Source organism: Thamnophis elegans, chromosome 4 (assembly GCF_009769535.1).
Source record: "Thamnophis elegans isolate rThaEle1 chromosome 4, rThaEle1.pri, whole genome shotgun sequence".
NCBI lineage: Eukaryota > Metazoa > Chordata > Lepidosauria > Squamata > Colubridae > Thamnophis > Thamnophis elegans.
Genome location: NC_045544.1, coordinates 70,226,464 through 70,254,157, shown reverse-complemented (window position 1 = coordinate 70,254,157; position 27,694 = coordinate 70,226,464). Strand labels below are relative to the sequence as shown.

General features: G+C 38.2%; 1 protein-coding gene across 12 annotated transcripts in view; it reads left to right on the top strand.

Annotated features, from left to right (window-relative positions):
• The window catches only part of RGS7 (regulator of G protein signaling 7), a 194,460-nt gene extending 167,187 nt beyond the window's left edge, over positions 1–27,273 (top strand). For 3 of the 12 annotated variants that reach the window (XM_032216318.1, XM_032216325.1, XM_032216316.1), the window contains 8 exons: positions 1,451–1,525; positions 4,301–4,399; positions 6,061–6,122; positions 6,340–6,450; positions 7,112–7,237; positions 13,400–13,592; positions 19,695–19,784; positions 27,154–27,273. In XM_032216318.1, the coding sequence (XP_032072209.1) occupies positions 1,451–1,525; positions 4,301–4,399; positions 6,061–6,122; positions 6,340–6,450; positions 7,112–7,237; positions 13,400–13,592; positions 19,695–19,784; positions 27,154–27,204 (807 nt within the window). In that variant the 3' untranslated portion in view covers positions 27,205–27,273. Of the gene's footprint in view, positions 1–1,450; positions 1,526–4,300; positions 4,400–6,060; positions 6,123–6,339; positions 6,451–7,111; positions 7,238–13,399; positions 13,593–19,694; positions 19,785–23,566; positions 23,621–24,012; positions 24,088–27,153 lie in introns of those variants that run through there. The other 9 variants (XM_032216317.1, XM_032216324.1, XM_032216315.1 and 6 more) reach the window with 6 other exon arrangements.
• Positions 27,274–27,694: the final 421 nt, after the last annotated feature.

Genomic DNA, 27,694 nt, shown 5'->3' with positions numbered 1-27,694 from the left:
CTTCATGAGCTGAAGTATGCCCATTTGTTGCTATAGTTCTTACTACTTATTCAAGTACAACTGACACATTATATTTTCTGCAAACATTTGCCAGATTGTTTCCACGCAAAAACATGAACATACCACACGGCATGCAGAGCTTTGTGGTATGTTTTTGTTCTTATCTGAAGGCATAGCTACTGATTCCTTTCCATATGACTTCAGTTCATTCAAGTAGAAGAGAAGATATGTGATTCAGGGTTGAACTACCTATTTAGTAATGAAACATCTGCAAGCAAACAACCAAGCTCAGAGAGCACCAAGGACTCCACAACTTCAGTTTTATGTTATAAAAACCACCAGTAGGAGGTGTCCTATTTTGTCTATTTTTTGTTTGTGTGTTCACCTTCTTCTTCCTTTCTTTTTGTTCCCTTCCCAAGTTTTACACTGAGGGGAAGTTTGAAAGGGATTTCTCATTAAACTCTTTTGCTGTTGGACCTCTGTTCTCATTCATCGAGTAAATAAAGTGTATTTCTTGTTTTACAATAGAGGAGATAGCTACTTTTAAAGCAAGCATGGAAAAACTTTGAGTTTCTATGATATAAGCAGTAATTGATATAGGGATTTTATATACATTTGGGTGCCATCATGAAAGGCAATTTTATACAGATAATTATATAAGTTGGTATCATGTAATTTTGCCTGCTTGCTAGGCTACATGTATGGGGCTCATGGGAAACAAAGTCTAACAACATCTAGAATATTTATATGAAGACAGCTTGAGTTTATGAGACTATTCACTAGCTGAAACCATTCCAACAAATTACAGAAGCAAACAGAATATCTTAATTTGGTTGTGGACTAAGAACTGTTCATGATCATCGTGTATACAGATAGTTCTCAAGTTATGACCACAACTGAGACCACAATTTCTATTGTTAAGCATGGCAGTTGTTAAGCAAATCACACCCATTTTTATTATCTTTTTTGCACTGGTTGGTAAGTGAATCACTTGCAGTTGTTAAATTAAATAACATGTTTTGTTAAGTAAACCTGGGTTCTGCCATTGACTTTGCTTGTATGAAGCCCACTGAGAAGGTCACAGAGGGCAGTCAAATGACTCTGATTTATGACAATTGCAAATGACAATGCAATTGTCATAAATCCGTGCCAATTTTGAAGCACCCAAATTTTGATCACATGAACATGGACATACCGTGATGGTTGTAAGTGCAAATACTGGTTGTAAGTCACTTTTGCCAGTGCCATTTTGAATGGTCACTAAATGAATAGTGGTAAGTCAAGGACCAATTTTAAAGATAGTTATAGAGTATTAAAACCTTTATTCAATGGAGTCAACTCTAATGTGTATACATGTTTTACAATAATAGAGGAAAAATGTTGAATTTGAATTTTAAAAAATTCAGATGCTAACATAAAGCAATCACATTTATCTACATTTTGTTTTTAGCCTGGATGTGTAAATACGACTGAAGTTGATATTAAAAAGTCTTCAAGAATGAGAAATCCTCACAAAACAAGAAAGGTATGTTCTTATTTTTAGTAATTATGTATATATAAGCATATTTTGTTTACCCTTATAGTGAAGAAATCCATTATAATACTTCTATTGATAGAAAATTCTTTAAAAAATGAAAACCGGTTTGGTTTTATTGTAGAAGCGAGTATCCCCCCCCCCCAAATAAATACTTAGATTTTTTTTAATGTTTAGAAAAAAACTTATCCAGCCCTTTGCCAATTCTTCATTCTGATTTATTAAAATCAACCCTTTTGCAAATAACATAAACTGCTCTGGACCGCCGTCCTGTGAACTTCTTCTGTGACTGCAAATGCAACATTGGTACATGACCTTTCGATAAATGGTTTCTGCACTCGTGACTCAACACTCACCTCTATCCTGTTCATCAAGAACAGATCACTTTAATGATGGATGTCACCATCGTGAACATCTGTTGTAAAATCGGGAATTGCAAGTCCTGATATGGCTAGTAACTGCTTGGACAGATGTTGCAGCATGGATATTTCTAGTTATCGTGTTCATGAAATTTTTCTGGCAATAGTAATTATACATCTGAAACAATTATAGCAGGTGTGAGTTCCAGCAATATGCAACAGAGGAATTGGCCCTTGCTTTAATCTCTGAAGGAAAAGTAATCATCCTTTTAAAAACAAAATTAGTAAATGCAATGAGATAGAGAGGTTCCCAGTCCTGACTACAAAACTATCCAACGTGAGAATAAAAAAGTGATGACATTTTCAGATATTAGAATTAAAACCGTATATTTGTTACACTGGATTAGGATTTCACTGTATTGTACATTTTTTAATGAGATAAGATGGCAATCCAAAATGCAATGTGGTTCAGTTAAAATATTAGTGTTTAAGCCAATAATCAGCTTTGTTACAGTAGGTTATAATGACATTTTGGCTGGTGTATATGTAAAAGAGTTGTGCCAAGAATGAGTCACATCTCAAATGTTTGGCGTACCCTGAAGATGTATACAAATAATAGGCCATCACAGCATTTGTAACTTTAAAAAAAATTAGCCCACAAGTACAACAGCTGTTTCTGGGTCTCTATATAGATAGAAACACTCCCACACTAACCATCAACCTCTTCCTTATTGATGTAAGTAATGTTATACAAGGCACAAAAAATGAATAAGAAACAATAAGCCAGATAACTTTAAGATTTGAGAGAGGGAAACAGGGTTCCCTTAAATCTATTAATATCAATACCCTTCTAACCCTGCAAACTATACTTCTTTCCCTTACATTCATCTGTTACTTTATACAAGGGGGATTTATACATTTATTCAATCCATTTACCCTATCTTTAAACATTTGGGTATGTTTCTATACACATTAATTCTCTATATGATCAAACCACCTCAACATACTTCTTGATTTCTGGTCATTTACTTTTTTGTTCAATTGGAATTAATTTATTGTGTTGTGTTTCTTTTAATTTGTTGTCTTATTTGTTTTAATCCTTATTAATATTTCTTATTTCTGTAAGCTGCCTGGAGTCCTCCGGGATTGGGCGGCCTATAAATTCAATAAATGGAAATGGAAATGGAAATGGAAATTTAACTCTCATTAATTCGTCAACCCATCTCTTGTTTTTCCACACACACACCATTCAACTTACTTTTATCAGTCAATCTAAATCTTTATTCATAGATCATCAGATAAAACACCAGAGTATTCACTTTTCCACTTCACCATTCTATCAATAATCAATGTTAATATAATTCTCACATAGGTTTGTAGCTCCTTGTGGCATACTTGTTTTTGCTGATAGAGGAGACTGTTTGTAGCTCTGGATTGAAATCCTGAGGGGTCCTTGATGCTCCCCGAGCTTGGTTGTTTGGTTGCAGATGTTTCATTACCTAAACTAGGTAACACCATGCATGAAAGTGCCCTTGGCCACACTTTCACCAGTGGCTTCAGCAGAAGATGAGAGTAAAGTATACCTCAAATCATGAACTACATTCTTCAGAGATGACAGTACAAGTAGACCTGAAGTGATGAACTACAACCCTATTCAGAGTAATGCAGGGCCAATGTTTTTTTTAATTATCTAGTTCTTTACTGATGAAGAACAACTCTGTCAAGGGTTTGTTTTGCCTCATCTGATGTGGACATTCAGGCGTTCTACACTATTTCTGATTTGGTCGAAGGTAGCAATGTACACCTGAATTTCATTCACCTATTGAGAAGACCTCATCCCAGTCGGACATTTGACTTCTTTCAGTGATTTCATGTAGATGAGCAATATAGAGAAGAGCATGGCAGTATCCATTGACAAATGCTTCACCCAGGGGCGGGCTTCAAAATTTTTAGCAAGGGGTTCTCTGCCCGATTGCTGGGTGGGTGTGGCTTCCTGCATCACAGGGGGGGGGCGTATTTGCCCTCCCAGGGCTCCAGAGGTTTTCCTCAAGCCTCTGGGAAGGTGAAAACAGCCTCCCCAGGCTCTGGAGGTCCTCCGGATGCCCATTTCCGGCCTTCCCGAACTTCTGGTAGGGCTGTTTTTCACCTTCCCTGAGCCATGCACTTACCTGCATCCAAACCAGGCTACACTCAGTCTCCTGGGAGGAGAGGGGAGGGGTGGGCAGGACCAGCCAGGAGTGGGATATGGGGGTTCTCCAAACTGCACAGAATCTTAGCTAGAGGTTCTCCCGAACCCGTGTGAACCCCCAGCAGCCCACCCTGACTTCTCCTCATGACCACTGATGGAATTGCATAGGCATAGCAAAACTCTGTTGTGTTAACATCTTTCTTTTATGTTTATATGCAGTCTGTTTATGGATTACAGAATGATATTCGAAGTCATAGTCCGACATACACACCAGTGCCAGAAACAAAACCTCCCACAGAAGACCAATTGTGTCAAGAGGTTTGTGAGACTATATTTATTTGGTTTACTCACTCATGTAACAAAACAAAATGCTGAACTTACTGCATTCTGAAAAAAAAAACATATTATGTATTACTTTAAATATTTTGAAAATGTCAGAACTGAATTAAATGCTCCAGTCTATCAGAATGCATGGCAGTCCAGAGCCACAACTGCTAACCCCAGAGGGCTCTCAGGCTTTATGCAGATAGGGGAGGAATCTTGGCTGAGAGTGTTGGAAGCAAGTGGGGAAAACATAGATGGGAGAGAAAAGGAATGTCCATCTGGGAATAGCATTGTGTTCAGGGTTTGATTCACAATACATTTAAATATTATACAAGGTGCCATATTTTACCACCATCACCAGTTGCTTCCATTTCATGCATTTTCCTAAAAACATTAAAGGTTATAATTTTGATCTATTATATTCTCCAGATTTCAGTGGATAATAGAGATAGCTGTGTGTGTGAGTGCTTGTAAGTGTGTTTTATACACACGCACCTCTCTTTCTCTCATCTATCTATCTATCTATCTATCTATCTATCTATCTATCTATCTATCTATCTATCTATCTATCATCTTCATCATCATCATTAGCTAGCTAGCTATCATCTAGCTAACTATTGCATTTCAAGAATCAATCCCTGGAAAATAATACTATTCTCTAATAGATAGCAACAGCAATTACACTTATATTGGTGCACTGTGCTTTACAGCACTTTCTGGGTGGTTTATAATGTTAGCCCATTTCCCCCAACAGTCTGGGTCCTCATTTTACCAACCTCAGAAGGATGGAAGGCTGAGTTAACCTTGAGCCACATCAGAATCGAACAATACTGCATTCTAACCACAGTGCCACCAGGGCTCTTTAGATAGATACTTCTATTTCCAATCTGTGCTTCCCTCAATTATTTCTACCTCTCTCATATTTGTCATAGCAGCCCTAACTTCAAGATATGTGGCTGGAGAGGGCTTAGGATGAGGTGCAACTGCAGTTCCTGCCAGCCATGAGGATTCTATGTGCCCCAATTTTTCTCATGGAACAATCCTTTGGCTAATGAACCATACATATTTTATTGCAAACCCAATATTTCAACAGCTTTCCACGAACTACAAAGCACTGTTGACTGTTGATCTTATTTTAGGGTATGATCCAACTGTACTAAGATACTTGAACTTCTGAGTAGTTTTTATGCTGAGCCTTGCTTTGAATCCTGATTTTAATAAATATTATGGAACACATCTGTATGTGTTACTATAGGGGTGGTGAAAGGGTGGGTTGTCATCTTAGATTGATGATAATCTAATTACCCAAAACTAAATATATTTGTATCATAAATACAGACTAATTACCCAAAACTGCGTGCATTTTTTATCCTATTATCCTTTAATGGAAGTTTTAAGTATGTGGATCTGCAAAAATCCACATCTTTTTAGATTTAATGGCAAAAGTCCTTTCAATATTTCTGACCACTGCACTGTTATGAGGTCTTTACTTGAGCTGGATTGTGCTTTCTCTTGACTTAATTTATAAAAAGATCAATGCATAAGGCTTACCATGAGTTCATATAAAATGCTCCATTTTCCTTAGGCCAAATTTATCTCTGTTTACTCAAACCTTAGACTGCTTTTATCACTTGTTTGTTTTTTGCCTTTTGTAGATAAAATATTGGCAAATACAGCTAGAAAGACATCGGTTAAAAATGTCAAAAGTTGCTGACAGGTAAGTATATTGTATTTGAATTTGATTAAAGTAAAAAAGCTGCCATTTTCTGTACTCACAAAAAAATGGGAGGGAAAGAGGAGCAATTATTAAATGAATGATTCTGACATAACTGAGAAAAATGTATTTAGTTAGGACTTTGCTTTGTAAAAATAGGTTCTTAATACTCTTTGTAATAAATGCATTGTAAAAATGTTAGCTGATTGTGTTTTTCTAGTCTATTAAGTTTTACCGAGCAGTATGTGGAATACGACCCTTTCCTGCATCCATCTGATCCTTCTAATCCTTGGCTGTCAGATGACACTACTTTCTGGGAAACAGAAATAAGGTATGTTAGGAGTAAATTTGGTCTCACCCCCCCAAATAAATAACAAATATTCAGTAGCATTAGTTTAAAAAATCAGATTACAAGAAAGAAGGAGAAAGAATATTTTTCACAATGTTCCACTGTTAAAGATTTTCCTTAGTAAAGGACAATCAAGGATTACAGCAGGGACCCAGTTTTTATGTTTCTAAATTCTCTTTTGTCTGTGTTATCAAGCAGTGCTCTCCCCGTAGGACTTTGTGACGCAAGGGGAAAAAAACCCTAGATATGCTGGAGAAATTGCACCATGCCGAAAATAGTACAGTTTCCATATAACCACCCGTGTGAATGTGCTAACAACAGAGGTCTAATAATAGTGGAACCAAATACACTAATAGGATTATTTTTCTTGGCCAAAATGCTGAACTGAACTGATGCTATTTAGGAGATTAACATTCTTTCAACTTTAGCATGAAAAAAAGCTTTAGTTATCTGCTTGTACCATAGCTGTAGCATAGCACATATTTACTGCAATTAAAGTAATATGCAGTTGAAGTAGCCCTATATGTGATTAAGTTACTTTGCATGGCCCACACCATCTTCTCCCGATAGCGAGGCAGATATAGAGCCAATCGAGCTATTTCAACAAGTCTGAGGGATTGTTGGTTTGTTTTTTTCCTTTCAGCAAAGAGCCAAGTCAGCAAAGAGTAAAGCGATGGGGCTTTGGCATGGATGAAGCTCTGAAAGACCCAGTGGGAAGAGAACAGTTCCTCAAATACCTGGAGTCTGAATTTAGTTCAGAGAATTTAAGGTTAGCCTTTCCCTCTACTCATTGATATCTGGGCTGTCTAAGGAAATAGTATAATGGGGATGAATCTGCTATTTATCCTCAATATGCTCAGCAGAGCCCACTTTCTCCACCCATGGGAGTTTTTAAATGAGGCAAAAGCAGGAGTCCAATTTCACATCTGACCTAGCTTATACAATCCTTCTGGGAAGACCTGAGTGATGTTTCCACTTTTCTTTTCCCGGTTAGGAGAATATAACCAGTAAATAATCTGTCAGAGGGGAATTGCTGAGCCTTCTGGAGAATATGTATTATTTTGCCAGTGATCATTATCATCATGCTAATAATCTCTGCTGCTTTATTATTATTTCTTTCTGAAAATTAGAACAGGAGAAATAAAAGAAGATGTAGTAAGATCAACGTTTCTACCTTTCTGAAGCCAATTTTCTTTCTACTGCATTTACTCATTCCTCGTAGAATGAGGAATTTACTCATTCTAGGGAAAAGTTAAGTATAGGGTGATTTGGTTGAAATAGCATTTCTCTAGAATCTCCTCTATATGGAGATTCTCAAGTCATCCAGGTCATGGTTGTCCCAAAGGTGCTGTTCAAAAGGCAACTGGACTTTCTTGGGGTTTTTTTCTTGAAAACATTTCTCTTCTCATCCATTACAAAGCTCTATGAATGAGAAGCTTCTTGGATGAGAAGCAAAAAATTTTCAAGGAAAAAATCAAGAAAGTTCAGTTTTCTTTTGAATTGGATCTTTGGGACATTTCCCTACATTAAGCTGTTCAATGTACACTTTGTTCCACTGATTAATCCTGGACAGTGGAGTAACATTTATGTCAGAAGGAGCTGTAGGTGAATTAAGATATCAACCATGTGGCTATGTATGTTTGGGTGCCTCCTTGTGGTTTTTTCCCCCCTAAAGATGTTAGCAATAGAAGGGCAATTTCTTAAGGATACAGATAGAATTTTATTGCATCAACAAACAAACAATACAGGCACATTATTTTAATAAAATGTTAAAAAATCTACTTTGAGTTTCAGGGATTCCTAAGGGTAAGAAAAATAATAGCAATAGCAATAGCAGTAGACTTATATACCGCTTCATAGGCCTTTCAGGCCTCTCTAAGCGGTTTACAGAGAGTCAGCATATTGCCCCCAACAATCTGGGTCCTCATTTTACCCACCTCGGAAGGATGGAAGGCTGAGTCAACCCTGAGCCGGTGAGATTTGAACCGCTGACCTGCTGATCTAGCAGTAGCCTGCAGTGCTGCATTTAACCACTGCGCCACCTTGAGATGAATCTTGAGCTTAAGGAAACAAAAATTTGTAGAAATGCAGATGTTTTGTTTGTAGAATGGAGTCATAAAAGTTTTGAAATTTGCTGATCCACATTGATAATTGTATGGATACAGCAACAAATACAGTACACATAGATTGCAACATATTATTATAGACTTATAGGGTTGAGGGGTTCCTGGAGATATTCTAGTTCAACCCCTGCCCAGTGCAGGAATCTTCAAGCCAGACAAATGGCTGTCCAATCTTTTCTTGACTACTTCCATCCACCTCAGACTGTTCTCTTGTTTAATGGCTCTCCCTTTCTGGAAATTCTTCCTTATTTCAAGTCTGAATTTTCACTGAAAAGCTTCCCTATTACTTCTCATCTTATTCTCAGGTGCTATGGAAAATAAATCCATACCCCTTTCCTTGTTGCAGCCCTTCATATATTGGACAATGGCTATATGTCTCTCCATAACCTTCTCTTTCTTGTAAGATTGAGCCTCAAACCTCACTATCTTTGTCGGTCTTCTCCATACTCAGCATCAATGCCATATATTCATACACACAGAATAAAGTTAAAGCCCAATATAATTTAGCCAAAAATCAAAGATTAGTTCTTTTCTGCTTTACTTTCATTCCTATAATATTTCTTATGGGTTGGGTTCTTCTTTATCTTTTGATAATGCATCTTGCAATGTCATGTATTTCTCAAGATAAATTTATCTTCTGCCCTTTTGTCCTTAGGTTATTCGCTATTTTCTCATTGTTCCTTGTCCTCAGGCATGACAGCTCTTTATCCAAATCCAAAACAGCATATTTATTGAAAAATAAGAAGATGGGTGACTCACTTGCCATTTCTTTGTGCAGCAACAATTCCTCTATTTTGAGTTGTTTGCAGCATCTGTTGTTCATCTGAGACTCAGATCTCTTCTTCCAATGCTTCTTTGACTTGTTCTTACTCTTGGCCTCAGCTTTGTTGTGATTTTTCATTATTATTTGCACTGTCTATTTTCATTCCAATATGTGATTACCTCCTATGTAACTCATAGGAGAAAGAACATAGAAGATAGAATAATAGAATTGGGAGGGACCTTGCAGGTCTTCTAGTCTACACCTTATGCTTGAAAAGGAGACCCTATATGATTTCATACATGGTTGTCCAATCTCTTGTTGAAAGCCTCCAGTGATGGAGCATCCACAACTTCTGAAGGCAAGTTGTTCCATTGGTTGATTGCTCTCACCATTAGGAAATTTCTTCTTAGTTCCAGTTTCTCTTCTCCTTGGTTAGTTTCTTTTGATTGTTACTCGACTTGCCTTTTGGTGCTTTGGAAAATAGTTTGACTCCCTCATCTTTGTAGGAGCCTTTCAAATATTGGAACTCTGCTATCATGTCTCCCCTAGTCCTTCTTTTCATTAGACTAGACATACCCAATTCCTGTAACTGTTCTTTGTATGTTTTAGTCTCCAGCTCCTAATCATTTTTGTTTGCTCTTCTTTGCAGAAAAATAAATGAATATTGATTCTCTTTCCACAAAATGCTCTGAAATCAGGCAGGCATGACAAAAACCATAAGAAGCTTAGAAGTGGTACCCTTAAGTATCTGTTACCTATCTTCTTTCTTCTTCTTTCTTCTAATTATGATATAAACTGGGTACAGGTTCATATATGATGAAATGCAGCTCCTATATTTTCACTGTTATCTTGCCAAGTCTTTAACTATAAATGTTAGGACCCCATTCCATTGTATGAATTATCACTACTGCTGGATTTTTCCTAGTATCAATTTTTGTTAGACATGAATTTTGTTTATAGGTGGTATCTATTTCATAAAATGTAAAATCAAAAAAGGCAAAACCCATCTCACACACCTGACACACTACTCTTCGCACAGCATTGCTGAAACCACAGATGGTCTTTGCAGCCTTCTTGCCTTCCCAACTGGGAGTACCATAAATTGTGATCTTATTGAAAGGCCAGCTGGATGAAGATGCAAGAGATCTTTTGCTTGATGAATACTCCATGTTAGAATGACTAACTGGAGACTCAAAGAGAGATCAGAGGCCTCAACTGAATATTGTTACTGACATATCCTTGTGAACTGAGGAGGTTATTTAAGGTTGATTGCGAGAAAGAAATTGTTCTTTGGTGTGAACTATCCTGTTACGTAATTTAAATAGATATTTAAATATTGACTTATTTATACTGTGATTTTCTGCACTGTTTTCTGAACAAGAGTAATTATATTCTTCTAAACCAAACTGTCAGTTACTTAATTCAAAGAATTTTAATCCAGTGACATACTCCTTACACTCAGTGCATTGGCTGAATGGAAAATGCAAGAGGGTAAGCTTTATTTTTCATTGCTTCTTCTACTCTCTGAAGCAGTGATGGCGAACCTATGACACGCGTGTCAGTGCTGACACGCGTAGCCATTTGGGGTGACACGCACAGGATTTCATGCGATTCATCCTCGGCTCCTGCACGGCCGCCGAGGATGAAAGAATCTGTGCTGGAGGAATGGGGGGGGCGGGACGTGTGATCTCCCCCGCCCACACTCACTTACTGTATTGCCGCCGCCCCTTTCTGAGCGCAGGGGCTGCTGGTAAGGCGTGCGTGCCGTGCGCACACACGTCATCAGCGCGGCGAGGGAGGACCCGCAGGAGAGGAGCGCGGGAACAGTGCGCGCCTCTCTCTAGTCAGGCCGGCACAGAGAGTCTACTCCCGCACCACAGCAGGGAACAGCGGAGTGCCAACGGGAACTGTGAGCGCCATTAGCAGCAACTATTGGGGTGCCATGGACTTGTAATTGCCCACAATAACTGAGATAAGTGAGGGGGAGGTTGTGTTAGCTTGTTAGGCTAGTTAACCCCTAATTGGCTATCTATAATTCTATCTGCTGTCACTGGCCCACTGATGGAGCACCCAAAAAATAAAAAACAAAGGTTAAGTAAAGGGAGTGGTAGTGGCAGTAGCCGACCCTTTCAAGAGACATGGAGCGAGATGTATGGCATTATAGAAAAAAATGGCAGATCATTTTGCATTCTATGTACTGAAACGGTAGTAAGCAGAACGTGGAATATAAATAGACATTTTGAAACTAATCATTCCCAGCTCTTGGAAAAAAGTGAGGATGAAAGAAGTTACTAAGCAGGTATGTTAAATAATTTGTTTTTGGTTTATTAAATACAATTATATATTGCAATTATACATTTTTGTAGTTTAAACTATAAATTGTGCAAAATTATGTTTTTGTCGAAGTGACACACAACGCGAGTTATGCTCGATTTTTTGCCGATTTTTGACACACCACGCCAAAAAGGTTGCCCATCACTGAAGCATTGAAGATTATTTGGACGGCGTGGGCAACCATGATCTGTGAACTTCAATTCCCAGAATTCATAAGCCAATCATGAGGGTCACAGGTCATAAAGTTGCTATAGTTGCCCACTCCTGTGTTAGAGTGTTAAAGGTCCAGGCACTTTGATTCTTAGCACCTGATGTCCCACTAACCACAGATAGTCAAGGATTTTTCTCCCCCCACCCTCCTCCTCCTCTTTTATCTTCTTCCCACAAGTGCAGGGTCTGCTTTTTTGAGATCAACCCAAAGGTTGCAACAGGAATTAGCCAACTGGCTTGTCAACTAAGCTTGACATTAATGGCTGAGAGTGTGTGACTGGCATTATCCCAATGGCTTTTGTACATAAAACAAGACTAGAATGCATCATTTCGTGGTTTTTAACCTGGTGCTTTAACCACTACATCAAACTGGATCTCATCTTGTACACTTACATGTAGGATGTACTGATCTAGGGATTAAAATGACATTTATCACAGAAGGCTGCATAGGGATGATGAAAGTTGAGCATACTTCCTTCCATGGATAGAAGTATTCAACAAGGAAAGAAGGCAAACCCATCACTAGATAGAACCCACTTGTTCCCATCTGACTTTGATGTTTCATACATATCTTTTCTTGACCTACCAAATTAGAATCCTAAAGAAAACTCTATAGAGAGGATATTTTTCAAATCAAACACAGTACCTCTCTTATGTTGATAAATTTTATGTTCAGTGTTGATTAATTATGGATTTAATTAAAACCATGGCTATTTACAATGTCACAATGGTTATAATACTGCAATTTCTCCATTTTATACTACGTATTGTCATGTCTCTTAGTTTTAAAGTATGATTATAGATTGCTAAAAGGAGTCACTGAATACAAAATGAGCCAATATTGACTTTAGTTCCCATATCTATAACCATAGCATTGATAGGTTCTGGCATTTTGGTAAAAACCAACATTTGCCGCCATGATGCATATATACAAGCAGCAGAGCTTTAATCACAACAATGCATCTTTTTAAATATCATTTGTCCACTTCTCCTGAATTGTCTCTGTCTACAAGATATTCCAAATAAATAAAACAACAGTGCCTTAAATACAGTTTCCCTGAAATTGGAGATTCATGTTCAGCAGTTTTGAACTCCCAACTACAGTAAGATGGTTGCAGACATCAATCACTTCAAATTCTGACACATCTATACAAAATTTACTAACTCCTTACTTTGAAGTTATTTATCTATTGAATTTTTGAGGGGAAAATACTTTAAACATGTCTTTAAGTTAATATTTGGAGTTACTTTTGAAACACCTCAAATGTAATGTGAACATGGACAAGAATTATATATAAAAAAAGCCCCCACACATCACAAATATGGATGAGAAATGGATTCAACTACCTGACATTAAAGTGAAATGAGACCCCAGAGAGATGATTCAATGCTTTCAGGCTTCTACATGTATTTTTAAAGGGATATTTTAAAAATCAAACCAACCTTTCAAGATGATTCAATATCCAGTCCATTACTGCTGTTTGCCCATTTTCTTATACAGGTTCTGGTTAGCAGTAGAAGACCTGAAGAAGAGACCGATCCGCGAGGTTCCTGTTAGAGTACAGGAAATCTGGCTAGAATTCCTTGCCCCTGGAGCACCAAGTGCCATTAATGTAGACTCAAAAAGTTATGACAAAACCACACAGAATGTGAAGATGAAGGAACCAGGGCGACATACATTTGCTGATGCTCAGGTTGGTATAACTATTTGTATAGATATGTACCAGGGGTGTCTTGATGGAGAAATGGAGCTGTGAAAAACTGTTTCCAACTTTACCATTCCTTTTCTAATATATTCCAGAACTGTATTTAACAAAGAGCACTATATGTATGCAATATGCTACATATTCAGGTTAAATTCTGCTTCAATAACTTGTCCACTAATTAAAAATAGGCTGGCGCCCTAAAGCCTACCTATAATTTCCCTGAATCAACAAGATTTGTGTCTCATAATAAAGTTTCTTAATAAGCATATAATGTCCTGTGGTTAATAGGCTAATCAAGTTCATTTATATTCTAAAAATAACTATGTAAATAATGGAAATATACTATAACTCCCAACCCTTACCTTTGCAGCTAGGTGCGCATAGATCCTAACCAACAAGTCAGCTCCTAAAGTTTTGGGAATGGCCACAGAACTATTCCAAACTAACCTTTAATGCAATAGAAGGTGAAAGTATGATGAAGGCAGAGTGGTGTTGTACAGTGGTGGGTTTCCATTTTTTTTACTACCAGTAAACTCCTGTGTGCACAAGTTTGTGTATGCACAGAAGCATCTGGGCGGAGAGGCTGAGCCTTCCGCCACTGCCACTACGGTTCGCCCGATCCGGGACAAATCAGGAGCAACCCAACTCTGGTATTGTAGTAATGGAAGCCCTGCCTCTTTTGTACAGATGATGGAGCTTGTGTCAAGATACAGTACTATTTTCATCACTTGCTTGCCTCATCCCCTCCTTCTGCCTAGAGAAGAATTTGATTAAACTGAAATAATTCAATTTAATTTAAAATGAAACAACACTTTCTTTTTATCTTGAGAAATGCTCCCTTTGGCTCAACATTACATAGGTCAGACCTGCCCTAATCTGATCCCTTAGGGAAGAAAGACCCTCGATTCCATTTGATTGAAGTGAAAGATTATTTTATTCAAAAGATGTTGGCTACAGTAAAATTAGGCTAGCTCTGGGTTTCCCACACTCAAAGAATTCAGAAAGGTTTCCTTCATCCCAGCCCTCCCCTTGTGACCAGTCCGTCTTCAGCCAATTGGAACTCGCCAAAGTAGCTTGAAAAGACTGAGATATTTTTGGGGTGGTGGTGGTGGTAATTGACATTCTTTCTCAGGGTGCCTGGCCTTGGATTTTGATGGAAACTGGTTTTGGACTTCTCTGCGCTTTATTACCTGCCATTCCCCCATCACCCTGTTTCCCATCATACATACACAGCTTTATTGCTGATCTATCCTCCCCCACCATTCTAGTTTTTGATGGTAAGATGCATGGGAGGTCCAATCCGAGCATTACAGACCTGTAACATATTAATCTGCAAAGAAACAAATTTTCTAAAAAATATCAATTTTCATAGATGTTCTTTCAGCCAAAATATTACATATTATTGAGCTTTGCAAATTGTTCCGGAATTGTGTTATTGTTTTCCCCAAGTTTTATTTGTTTTATTTATATAGCATCCATTTTTTATCGAATAGTGTGTTATACATTTTTATTGTTATAATTCCACACCATCATATTAATAATATAATAACATAATAAGATCGTAATATTGATATTTAACATTGAAGATCATCTTCTTTTATAACTCTTCTCTTTACCATCTCCTCCAGTTGTATCCTCTCCTTTCCAACTTCTATTATTTAGCCACTGATAAAATATGTCCTATATAAAATGTATTCCATTTCTCGTTTATCCTTAATAGCAAGTGTTAATCTATCTATTTCTGTGCAGTCTAAAATTTTCTTGATCACATTCCCCTCTGGAATTGTGTTATATTGCTTTGGATTCAGTATGTTTATTTGGCACTGAGATTACATATAAACACTTTAGGCTGTTCTACTCCAATATGTTACATGACAAGAAACTGATTACAAGGAAAAGGTAGTACTTGACTTCAAAATATAAAACCTGTAGTTTACTCACTCATATGTAGTTTATAGTTTTCAGATACAAACTGAATAATTGTTTTACAGAAAGCAAGCTACTTAATTAATTAATCCAAATCACCCAAAATCACTTTCACTGACAATTATTTATTTCCTCAATTGAATTGGAGAATCATACCCTCCAGACTGGAATACTGCAACGTGCTCTACATGGGGCTGCCCTTGAAGAGTATTCGGCGACTTCAGCTTGTCCAGAATGCAGCTGCGCGAGTGATCGTGGGTGCGCCTCGGTTCACCCACGTAACACCTATCCTCCGCGAGCTGCACTGGCTGCCTGTTGATCTCCGGGTACGCTTCAAGGTGCTAGTTGTCACCTACAAAGCCCTTCATGGTATTGGATCTGGGTACTTGAGAGACCGCCTACTGCCAATTACCTCCACTAGACCAATTAGATCCCACAGATTAGGCCTCCTCCGAATTCCATCAGCCGGCCAGTGTCGACTGGCGACTACCCGGAGGAGGGCCTTCTCTGTGGCTGCTCCGACCCTCTGGAACGAACTCCCCATGGAGATTCGTACCCTCACCACCCTCCAGGCCTTCCGCATAGCCCTTAAAACCTGGCTGTTCCGACAGGCCTGGGGCTAAAGACTCGCTGCCCCACTTCGAATGGTATGATTGTTGTGTTTTTTTAACTATGTATGGTTTCTATGTTTTTTGTAACTTTGTTTGTTTTTTTCCCTCCCTTTGAGTTGTGAGCCGCCCTGAGTCGCCCTGAAAAGGGCGGCATACAAATAAAATTAAAATGAAAAAATGAAATGAAATTCAGTCTTCTTCAAGTGTATACACTTAATCAACCTAGTAGTGCATTTCCAACTCTAGTAGTTGAACTTTAGGCAGCTGTCCACTGTCTTGATTTTTATCTTTAACTCACAATAAATTGGCCAGAGAGATTGGCTGTACTGCCTGAATCTTACTGACAAGGCCCACAAATGTAGGGTGACACAGATTATTTAAAAATGTACCTGAATTTTTCTACTTGCTAAAATCTATATGGAAAATGCTAATAATTTTTCACGCCACTAGATGGCTGTCTATATACGTATTTTCTATACCAGCTGCCTTGTTGGTCTCTGGTAGGTTTGCATTAGTGGAAGTGATTGGATAGTGCAGTGTTTCTCAAACCTGACAACTTTAAGATGTGGGAACTTCAACTCTTGGAATTCCTCAGCCGGCATGTCAAGCTGTCAACTTGTCAAGTTTGAGAAACACTATTCTATATTTGTTTTTCTGAGATACAGTTCTGTGTTTAAGACTGTGGGCTGATGTGAGCTGTGTGCTTGAGCACACTTGTTTTAGTAGCTGTGTTATATGAAAAAATATCACCTGGCAGCTGTCTAAACAGAAGTGCTACTGTTTAAAAATGAAGAGGTCTTTTATGTACTTTTTATCCTCTTGCACCTTTAAAGATTATAGAAATCCTCAAATGTTGACTTAGTGGGTGACTACTTGGAAGCAAGACTTTTCAATAGCCATTTCCAAATCACACTATCATTTATCTTTTCAGCACCAGGGAAATACTTTAAAAAAACCCTCTTAGCCTTTTAATGCTTTGTATCTTTATCCTGCTGCTGAGTCTTTCCTTCCATTTTATTATATGATGTCTCTTTTAGCCTCTGTTTCTGTTGCTGGATTATTTTATTTATTTTATAATTATACAATGCTCTGTATACTTACACATTTTAAAGACTCCAAGAAAGTTACAATACGACATTAAAAAGAGACTCGTGGAACTAGAAATCCAAATGTACCAGCATCCAAAACCTCTACAAAATAAAATTGTTTTCATACACTTGAAAAAGGCTAAGGTTTTTTTTGGTGGGGGGGCATGGGGGTCAGCCACAGAAGAGAATAACTGTGTTTCCTTCAGCCCTCATGGGTTGGGGATAACCACCTGGGACATGTGACTGAGAAAAAGATTATTACTTTTTGATTTATATGGAATTTTATTTATATTTTTATGTTGTGTATCACTCAGGATAACATTAGCTATAGGGCAAGTAAGTAATCCTAGAAATAAACAAATGTTTTCATAAGCCAAATGAACAGTTTTTGTTTTGTTTTATTTATAAAATTTATAGGCCGCCCATCTTACCTCACAATAATTCTAGGTGGTTTACAATTATAAAGCTACATAAATTAAAGGGACACGGTGGCTCAGTGGCTAAGATGCTGAGCTTGTGGATAAGAAAGGTCAGCAGTTCGATGGTTTGAATCCATAATGCCACATAATGGAGTGAGCTCCTGTTACTTGGCCCAGCTTCTACCAACCTAGCAGTTCAAAAGCATGTAAAAATGAAAGTAGAAAAATAAGGACCATCTTGGTGGGAAGGTAACAGCACTCCATGCGCTTTTGGCATTTAATCATGCCGGCCACATGACCATGGAGATGTCTTTGGACAGTGCTGGCTCTTTGGCTTTGAAACAGAGATGAGCACTGCCCCCTAGAGTCAGGAATGACTAGCACATATGTGCAAGCGGAACCTTTACCTTATATAAATTAAAAACATACAGTAAATAAGCTAATACAAAGTCCAAAACACTACTGTTGCTAGCCATGTCCCCACCTACCTGAGCAGTGAAAAGCTCTAGGAACAAAAACTCTTCACCTCTGTTAGATGACATTTGTTTGTAATATTTGGTTTATTGATAACTGAAAGCCTGTAACAGCTCAATATCCTGCAATAGGGTGGCCCAAGAGAGGTTTCTGATTAGCCAACTTCCATCAAACTTCTGCTCTGACTTGATCTTCTATGTCACATTGTGTTGTCTCTCAGTCTGCTTTCAGTCTCCTTTTCTTTGTTTGTGAAGGTTCATTTGCTCCTCCCATATAGTTGCTCCTGTAGACGTGAAAAAGATTTCAACAAAATGTTAAGCATTATTAATCTTTCATTCACAATGCAATATGGCAATAAGAGCAAGTTGATTGTGATGAGCCCAAATTCAGTGATCTGGCAAGAATCTCTTTTGCTTGTAGATTTCCTTAAACAATCATTAGTTGGAGAATATCACAGAGCCAAAGCTCTTTATCCCAACATTTTTGCCCTAAATTTTACACTAGTGTAAAAATTGACTACTGTATTTTTCGGAGTATAAGACTCTCCAAAGTATAAGACGTACCTAGCTTTTGGGGAGGAAAACAAAACAAAAAAATCTGCCTCTGCCTCCCAGCAATTTGCCTCCTTGCAGCAAACAGTGAACAGCCTGTTTCAGTTTCAGTTTCAGCACAGCCTGATTAGCACAAGCAGCTGATTGTCGGGCCTCCTGATGATCAGCTTTTTCAGACTGCAGTGATTGCCACATCCTATTGCCACATCCTATTGCCGCCTCCGCCGCCCCATTTTCAGTCTCCACATCCCGTTTTCAGCTTCCGCATGCCCCGTTTCTGGCCTCCACACCCCGTTTTCCACCCATTCTGGGCAGCAGGGATTAGAATGTGCAGAAAATGGAGTGTGCAGAGGCTGAAAATGGGGCATGCAGAGGCCAAAAATGGGATGCAGAGGCCAAAAATGCGGCGCACGGAGGCGGCAATAGGCTGTGGGAATCACTGCAGCCTGAAACAGCTGATGGTTGGGAGGCTGATTCAACTGACAATCAGCTGCTTGTGCTAATCAGGCTGTGCTGAAATTAAAACTGAAACAGGCTATTTGCTGCAAGGAGGCAAATTGCTGGGAGGCAGAGACCAAAGGGTGAGGGCCGGCGGGTGGGTGGGGCTACATTCAATGTATAAGATGCACCCAAATTTTTACCCTCTTTTTTTGGGGGGGGGAAATGTGTCTTATACTCCAAAATATGGTAATTCATGCAAATTAGATAAATGGTCATTCAAAGCCTATTTTGCTGAAACAAAATCCTTGTAAACTAGCTTGTGCAGAAGACTCTCATGATGTTTGGATTGTGGCCAATTCTTGTTAACTTCTTTAACTGAAAACCCTAAAGTTTGCAACTTTATTAGAAATCATTTAGTAGGCACTGTATTAATAGAACCAGGTTTCTATGCTGCCCTAGGAATGTATTTCACATGTACACAGTCTGCTTTATTTTTTTCCTTATCCTCTTTTTTAAAAAAAATACTTTCAAAAGATCAGATTTCAAAAGTAAAAAACATTTCTATATTCTTTTATTTTAGGAGCACATCTACAAGTTGATGAAAAGTGATTCATATCCACGTTTTATACGATCCAGTGCCTACCAGGAATTACTGCAGGCCAAGAAGAAGGTATTATTCAATGTTTTCTATGTATTTTTATTCTTTCAGCAGTGGTTCTCGTCTATCATACTTTCTCTCTTTGGATAAATGAGCTGTATATCTGGTAGGTGAAGAGTTCAGTTCAATCTGAGTATCCCATAATGATGGTGGGATCCATGCCTATATTTATTTTGCATCTTTGCATGAGCAAATTAATTTCATTTTGACATTTATTTTGTATCATTCTGAAAGGAAATGTGGGACTATAACTTAGAAAAACAGATAAGTGCAGGTCAAAACATTTTAGAAAGATATATAAGTATAGTTGATGTAGTATGATTTCTACTTTGCAGCAGATATAATTTAATTATACAAAGCTACAAATACTGAATTTGTTTCATCTAAGCTTTTTTGTAGTCAAAGGTAAGTTCCACTAAGTTCAATAAGGACTCAATTCATACCTAATAAATGCATGGAATTTTAGAGCAATAAATTCTTGGTTATTGGGAATTCTTCTTTTCTTCTTAGTCTTGTTCAGGATCTGTGTCTGGAAAAAAAAGAGTTCCAGTAGGATGGCCATTAAAACATTCTTAGAAAGATAGTGTTGTGATCTATCCGCCGCCGGCCCCTCCAGCAGCTGAATCAGATGAGGAGGGGGTGGGGAAGTCAGGGTCAGCATCAAGGCAATCTGAGAGCTCTGAGGGGGAAGAGGGAATGGAGCTGTCAGAGAGAGAGAGAGAGAGAGAGAGAGAGAGAGAGAGAGAGAGAGAGAGAGAGAGAGAGAGAGAGAGAGAGAGGTGGAGCCTGCACCATTCATCAGCCCTCAGATGGAGAATCAACAGCCCCCAGGTGTGGAGGTGGCTGATGAGGAAAAGGAGGAACAGCTGGGTCCAGTGCCTCATGCATGGATGTGCAGAAGGAGAGGAGAGCAGTGGAAATCTATGGGCCAACCCTTGGGATGGAAGAGCCACCTCTGCTAGAGAAGTCCCACCCTAGTTCTGGGGATAAAAGGCAGGGGGCAGAGATGAATAGATGTGGCAGACAACTATTCATCTCCCTGCCAGACAGACTTATTAGCCTGTGCTGTAGTGAGAGAGAAACTTTTTGCTGGGGCTTCTGAGGCTCCTAATAAAGGAATCATTGATTTAATTTCAGAGGGTTTGTTGTGTTTGGGGAGCTGGGTCAGAACAGGTAGATAGTCACAGTAAGGAAGGAGAACACAGTGAAAGAACAGTGAGCTTAATGTTCCCAAAATACAGCAATAACAAATAATATTAAATGTGCACTTACAACACATTTAGACTCTACACATTTGTCTCTAACACTCTCAGTACTTGCTTTTTGTCTATCTTCTCCTGTCCCTACTCATTTTTGATGGGGCTTTTGGCTACCAAAAGAAAGAAGAAAGAATTGCCTTAATGCTCAGCCATTTTCTTTGCCTTACCAACCTTCATCTTGATTGGACTATTCTGCCTCACCAATGAAAAGATTTCTTGGAGACAACCAAATCAGTCTCATACATGAGACTTGTATTCTTACTTGTCTGTATCTCATCCTGATAGATATCAGGAGAATAGGGCAAGTAAATCTAGACTGCAAAAACACAGACCAGTAAGTGTCAGGGAAACCCTAAGTCTTTGCTGCCAGCTAGCAGTTGTCTGGATTTTTCCAGCTCCGACTAAGGAATGTTACAGAGGCAAAATCAAACACAAAAAAGAATCCTCCAGAGGGCAAACTTCAAAAACTCCAGATTGTTCTACATAACTCTAGATAACTGGCTACTTTAATTCTAGTGACATGGTAAGGGTGGATAACCTGAGCCACCATTCCCACCTTACCAATGATCTTCCTTTTTGAGAAGAAAACTGAAAATAGATTATATGGTTTAAAAGAATCTGGGATTAGACAATTTCTGCACACAGCCGAAGAAGCTGAGACTTCTTTCAGATTTTCCCACAATGTGTGTTAATGGAGAACTGAGACCCTCCATGGCTGAGATCTTGGGAATGTTTTGACTTTTTTATATTTCTTCAAAATATTTATTATTACTATGACTATTAATTTTGGACGTCCGTGGATGTCACCTAGGGCGTTATGGCAGTGGTGAAATTAAAATTTTGTTACTGCTGGTTATGTGGGTGTGGCTTGGTGGGCGTGGCAGGGGAAGGATACTGCAAAATCTCCATTCCCACCACACTCTGGGGCCAGCCAGAGGTGGCATCTGCCGGTTCTCCGAACTACTCAAAATTTCCGCTACTGGTTCTCCAGAACCTGTCAGACCTGCTGAATTTCATCCTTACGTTATGGGCACTGTAATACATACGGGCTCTGTGTTACTAATTATTACTTTTACTACTACAGGATGAACCCATCTACTGGGATGCTCATTTGTGCAAGCCCCTGAATTAAATACTGTAAGGACATTGATGCACAGAGAGAACTCCCTTGGGTAGAGAATGGGTATGCATGGGTAGCCTGCTTCCACTGGTCTTGCCTATCTGTCCACACTACATGGAGATCTTAAAAGGAGGTTCAGTTAACTCTGATAATTTAGAGCGCATAATGATCAGATGTCTGGATTCAACATAATGTACTTGTGTAGCTTGTTTCAGATCCTTGTGCTGAATGTATAAAGATCCAGTAGGGAAAAAAATAGTGCGGAAACAATGGAGAGCTGGTTTGCTAGCTATATGTAGAATTTCAGGAATAATGCTTCCATAGGAATGATATGTTGTGTCAGTCTGCAAAATTAGGAAGGCAGAATGAAAGAAAACTAATAGTGAAAAATTCATAATCCAGTTTTGTAGTTAGTTTCATGTTCCTCTCCTTAAAAGGTTAAAAGCAATAGGAAACCAAGAAAAAATAAATAAACCATCCAAACAGGAAGTGTGAGAAGGTATCACCTAGGAATACGATAAAAATAATTTCCCTTCTAAACTTGTCTTGCCTCTGAGGGCTAATAGCAATATGATAGGGCATCTTATTGGGCCTGTGGCAACAGAGAAAAGAGTTAACCAACTCTCTGTACACCAGGGTACACCTCTGCACTCACCTGTGCTTTTTAGCATCTTAAAAGATACAAGGAACTTAAAGCAATGCATTGCCCTAACATTTAATGGTGTGTGTGCCTTGAAAACTATTTAAAATCAACAGTCCTCCTTGAGGTTGAGATATTATTAATTCAGTAAATAAATGGATATTTTTCTTAAACAGAGGAGGGCTAGTCTTTAAAAAAAAATTATGTTCTTAGATTGTGTAAGTGGTGACATAATTGGCAGAATGTGCAGGGCTCCTTGTCCTGTTTTAATTTCATGTTTTGTTTTGTATTATCCCAGTTTGATTGGCTTGGCAGTTCATTCTAAGCAAACTTCAGATCTTGTACGTCAGTGTTGTTCTTCACCCAGTGAATCAGCACTGTCAAAGCTGAGCCAGGCAGACATCCATGTAAGGGGGAGGGGAATGGATGAAGTATGGGACAGCTGCTCTGGTTGCCAGGTGTGATTCTCTCTGCCCCACCCCTTCCAGTTTCTCTGTGCTCGTCTGCATGCCTAAAACTACATTCAGGTGGGCAATCTGTAAGCCTCTGTACACTTCGACTTCTCTGTTTCAGGAGAAAATTGTAGGGGAAAATATATTTCCCCTTCTATTTCTACGAGCATTTCATCTTCTGCACTTGCTTTTGTGTTGTGGGTTTCTTTTTATGACTTTTGTGTTTTAGCAACCCATTGCTTCATTTTGCTTTTATTTTCATGTTGTTGTTTTTTTGCTTCTTTTGCTTTTGTTTCCCCTTTATGCTTTTTTTCTTTCACAAGTTGGGAAATACACTGGATCGCCGAACATCATTTGAGAAATTCACACGGAATATGGTAAGTTTATAACCTCATGAGCCTTATGATTGACAGATTGTCCTCTGATATTATGTAGTTTTTGTTGACGCTGACCTCAGGCTACCAGGCGGTGTTACAAGTCAGGCCCTGCTGGGAATAATTTAAACAGCAGGAGCAAAGAAGCTGTTTAATAATGCCATCTCGATGCTGTCCCAGAAACCTTTTCTTTTAAGAAGAGAGAGAATATGAACTAGAATATTATTAGACTGGATCCATTTCACCCTACATTTTCTTATCAAAGCCACCTTTAAAAAAATTAGACTCAGGTCTTCGGGTTTGTTTAACAATGTTTGTGCCAATGCCTTTGGATTCACACTGTTCAACCTTTGCACCAGTTTAAACTAAAGCATTCAACACATTTATTTTTGTAGGGCAGAAACATCCCAATTTTCCCCTGCCATAAAAACTGTACACCAACACTGAGGGCGAGCACTAACCTGTTATGAAAAGAGGTAGAAAGATCTTGCCTTCTACTCCAGTTTGTTGACCTTGTCTGCCGAGTGGTGTATGTTTCCTGTGCGCACTTGTGGTGTGTGTGAGTGTGCATAAGTGTGCTGTATTGTGGCTTTTGCTGTTGCAGTCAGTTAACAAAGCTGTGTGTACTGAAGTGATAATTTATGAAGACCATCAGCAAAGATCATGGTTTTTGTTTTCTGTGTCTTCATAAAATCAATTCCCCTAAAAATTTCTAAATAAGCAAGGTTTTAAATGTTTCTAATAAAATGATAAGAACCCTATATATCTCTATTACAAACAGTATGATTTGGAGTACTTTGAAGTTCAACTTTGAAGTTGAAATTAGTTATTTGCAGAATGGGACTTCGAAATTGGATATTTAGGGGGAAAGAGTTGAACCTAATAATAATAGAATGAAATATAAATTTAAGAATTTACTACATTTGAGGCTTCGTAATCCTCTCATCCAGATCCTGTTACTTTTAAATAACCTTGGATATTAATAGTTATTTGAGAATTGTACCCCTGCTTGTCAGCCAAATAAACAACAACAACAAATAGTGGAGAGTTTGAAACAAAAACCCCTATTTTTGCATGGTGGCTTCACCACAGCATGTTACATTGTGAATTTTGTTATTGTTTGGGAGCAAAAAGACCTAGAAAAGCAGCACATTTGTAGATGTGTAACTGAACTCTCTATTATAACTATAAAGTGATCTCCTTCAGGTCAAATTCAACCTCTGGTGGCTTGCCTATTGGCAGCAGTGCAGAAGTAACTTGGACTATTTTAGGGATTATTTTTTATTTCAATCCCTAATGTAACCTAGAGAAGGCAGCCTGTACTGGAACTTTGTGTTCTCTAAATACTAACCAGGTACAATTCTGTTTAGCTTCTGAATCCCAACAAGTTCAGATGCTATCATCTGCTGAGAATCTCTAACTCAAGCAATCATTAAACCCAAGTCTCAAATAGAAGATTGTCATCTCTGAACTCTTAAAAATATCCTCTTTGGCAATAGCTGTAAGAGTTTTCAAACCCATAACCACACATCCACTGTGCCATTGTACCAAAACTTCCTCTATTTTTCCTTTCTTGCTAGCATAGATGATCAAGTTTCAACAAACTCCAGGCATGGCTTGAGTCCATCTGAAATCTGAAAAATAGCTATTAATTCAGATGAGACTTACTGGAACTACTAAGAACAGGGTTTGGATGTCCGGTTTCCTCACCAGAAGTATAATTGGGATTTGATGAGATGTGACAGTAAGGATAGAAAAAAGGGTAGGTTGCTGGGAGTTTTATATTAGCCAGTTGCTTTGCTTGTCAGAATGTGAGAACCAAATGTAATTATGTATCTTTATGCTAGTGAAAGAACTAGCACAATGAGAAATACTAAGATGGTAACTCCATCCACTTATTAAAATTAATGTATCAAATGCATAAGCTCCAGAAGGTTTTCCTTCCAGAATGTTTCCAGCAATGAATCAATAGCAGAAGTTCACTGAGAGAGAAAGTATTGAGGTGTATAAAAGATGTTGGTAATGACCCTTCTAATACTATGTATGTCGGTAGGAATTGTGTCCTTTTTAATTAACACAGTGTTTTCTTCCTTTAACCAATCTATTGATCATGAAGTTCTAAGAAACACGAGGACGTCAAATAACAACGTCAAATTATAAACATTCCAGCTCAATGAAATTAATGCCACTTTAATCTAATTGTCCTATTGTTTACTTTCCTTTGCAGATATACTTTCATTGTATATACTGGTGCCCATTCTCTGAATACTGGGTTTCTGTACCAATTGGCTACAATTATAAGAACCAGATACAACTTTATCTGGTGAGGCAGTTTGGTAGATAGCATTACCAGCTGACATGGCATGCTAATAGCAAAGGAATCTCTCTAGAGTTATCTTTTGGCATCACAAGATAATTTGAGTGTGGACATGGTTTATTTCAAAATTTGTGAAATGAGTGTGATAACTTCAAATATTTCACTTGTCTTGTTGATCTCAGTGTCAAGAAAGTATAGTTTAGTGTAATTATATATGAACTTAGAGTAGAAATTAGAAAAAGGAGAGTTATAGAAATTGCCTGCATAATTTCCATTAATCACTTGGAAACTTTTGATTTTTAGAACTGCACAACCGCTGTGGTTTTGTAGAAATATATAAATTGGTGCTGCCCATTGCTCTCAGCTCCAATTCTGCATCATATGAGAAATTCAAATGGCTTTGTTTTTCTCATCATAACAACCATTTGCTATATCATTGAGATGTCATTAATATATGGCCTCTTGGCATTATTGCTTATATGTACAAGTGATAATCATCAAAAGAAAGGAAAGATCTGATGATTTCATAACAATGCAGAATTGATGTTGGGGAATTATATGCATTTAATTATTATCAGTAATATAAATGATAGATTGCATTTAAAATGTAAGCCATCTCAGCAATAGTGAATTAGCCATTTGATTGTTTCAACTCATAGCATTAAAATTCAGGGTTTCATAATGAAGCTTAGATCTCCATTGCTGTCTTCAGAACATTGAACCTGGCATTTGGACATTAACATCAGATAACAAGAAATCTGAAAATGTGCAGGTGAAATTGGATGTGTTTTAGAATGTAATTTTAATGGCTTCCACCGGATAAAATATGAGAGTTCCAAGAAGGTGGTGGTTTTTCAATCAAACCTGTGTTGATCAAAACAGACCCATCTCCCCTGGGATCTGGTTTTGATTCCCTTGATGATGATTGGAAGTTGGTTTGGTGAACCAATTCCAGTGGATCCTCTCATTTTTGGTGGTCCAATGCTCCACCTATGCAGTTGTGCCTGAAATAACATGAATGTCTTGCTTGATACTGCAGCCACTAAGTGATAAGCTGCTCATATCTGAAAGAATCCAAGGATAGGCATCCCATATTTAAGGTCGCCGTGTGAAAAATGTTAGCCAGAATAAGTAGGTGCTTGGTAATGAACTGGGTTTTCAGTGAACATGCCTCTGTCTTCTGTTTTCTTTTGTTTGTTTGTTTCTATCTTTTCCTCAGGTGAAATCGCTCACATCAAAGAGATTAACCAGTCTAGTGCAGTCCTACTAAAAGGATCATCTTGTAGCATGGAAGCAGACTCAGTCATTATACATACTTCGTAGCTCACTAATTGCCTGAAATCAGAGGACAATAGAACAAGATGTTGCATGAGCAAGGAGCTGACTTGTTTTCTTTTGTGTATATCAAGGCATTACAGACTCCAAGGAACTCACTACTGTAATCTTTTGATGCCTCCATTTTGAAAACTCTCTGCCCACTTTCGCCTTCATATCAAGCTGGATCTGTGTCTATTTATTTTCTGCAATTTCCAGTACAGTTTTTTTTTTAAAAAAGCTTCTGTTAAGCACAGTTTATTTACAGTACTGTCATTCACAAACTGGAAGACGTGTAAAAAAAAAGAATATATTAATAAATATACCTAATATGGCATCACAGCTATTGCACAATAAATTAGCACAGAAGGTTCTGTCTCACAGATGTATTCACATCAAGAAAGAAAGTCTGTGTCTTTGTCCGTTGTCTGTAAATTCTGTTAATG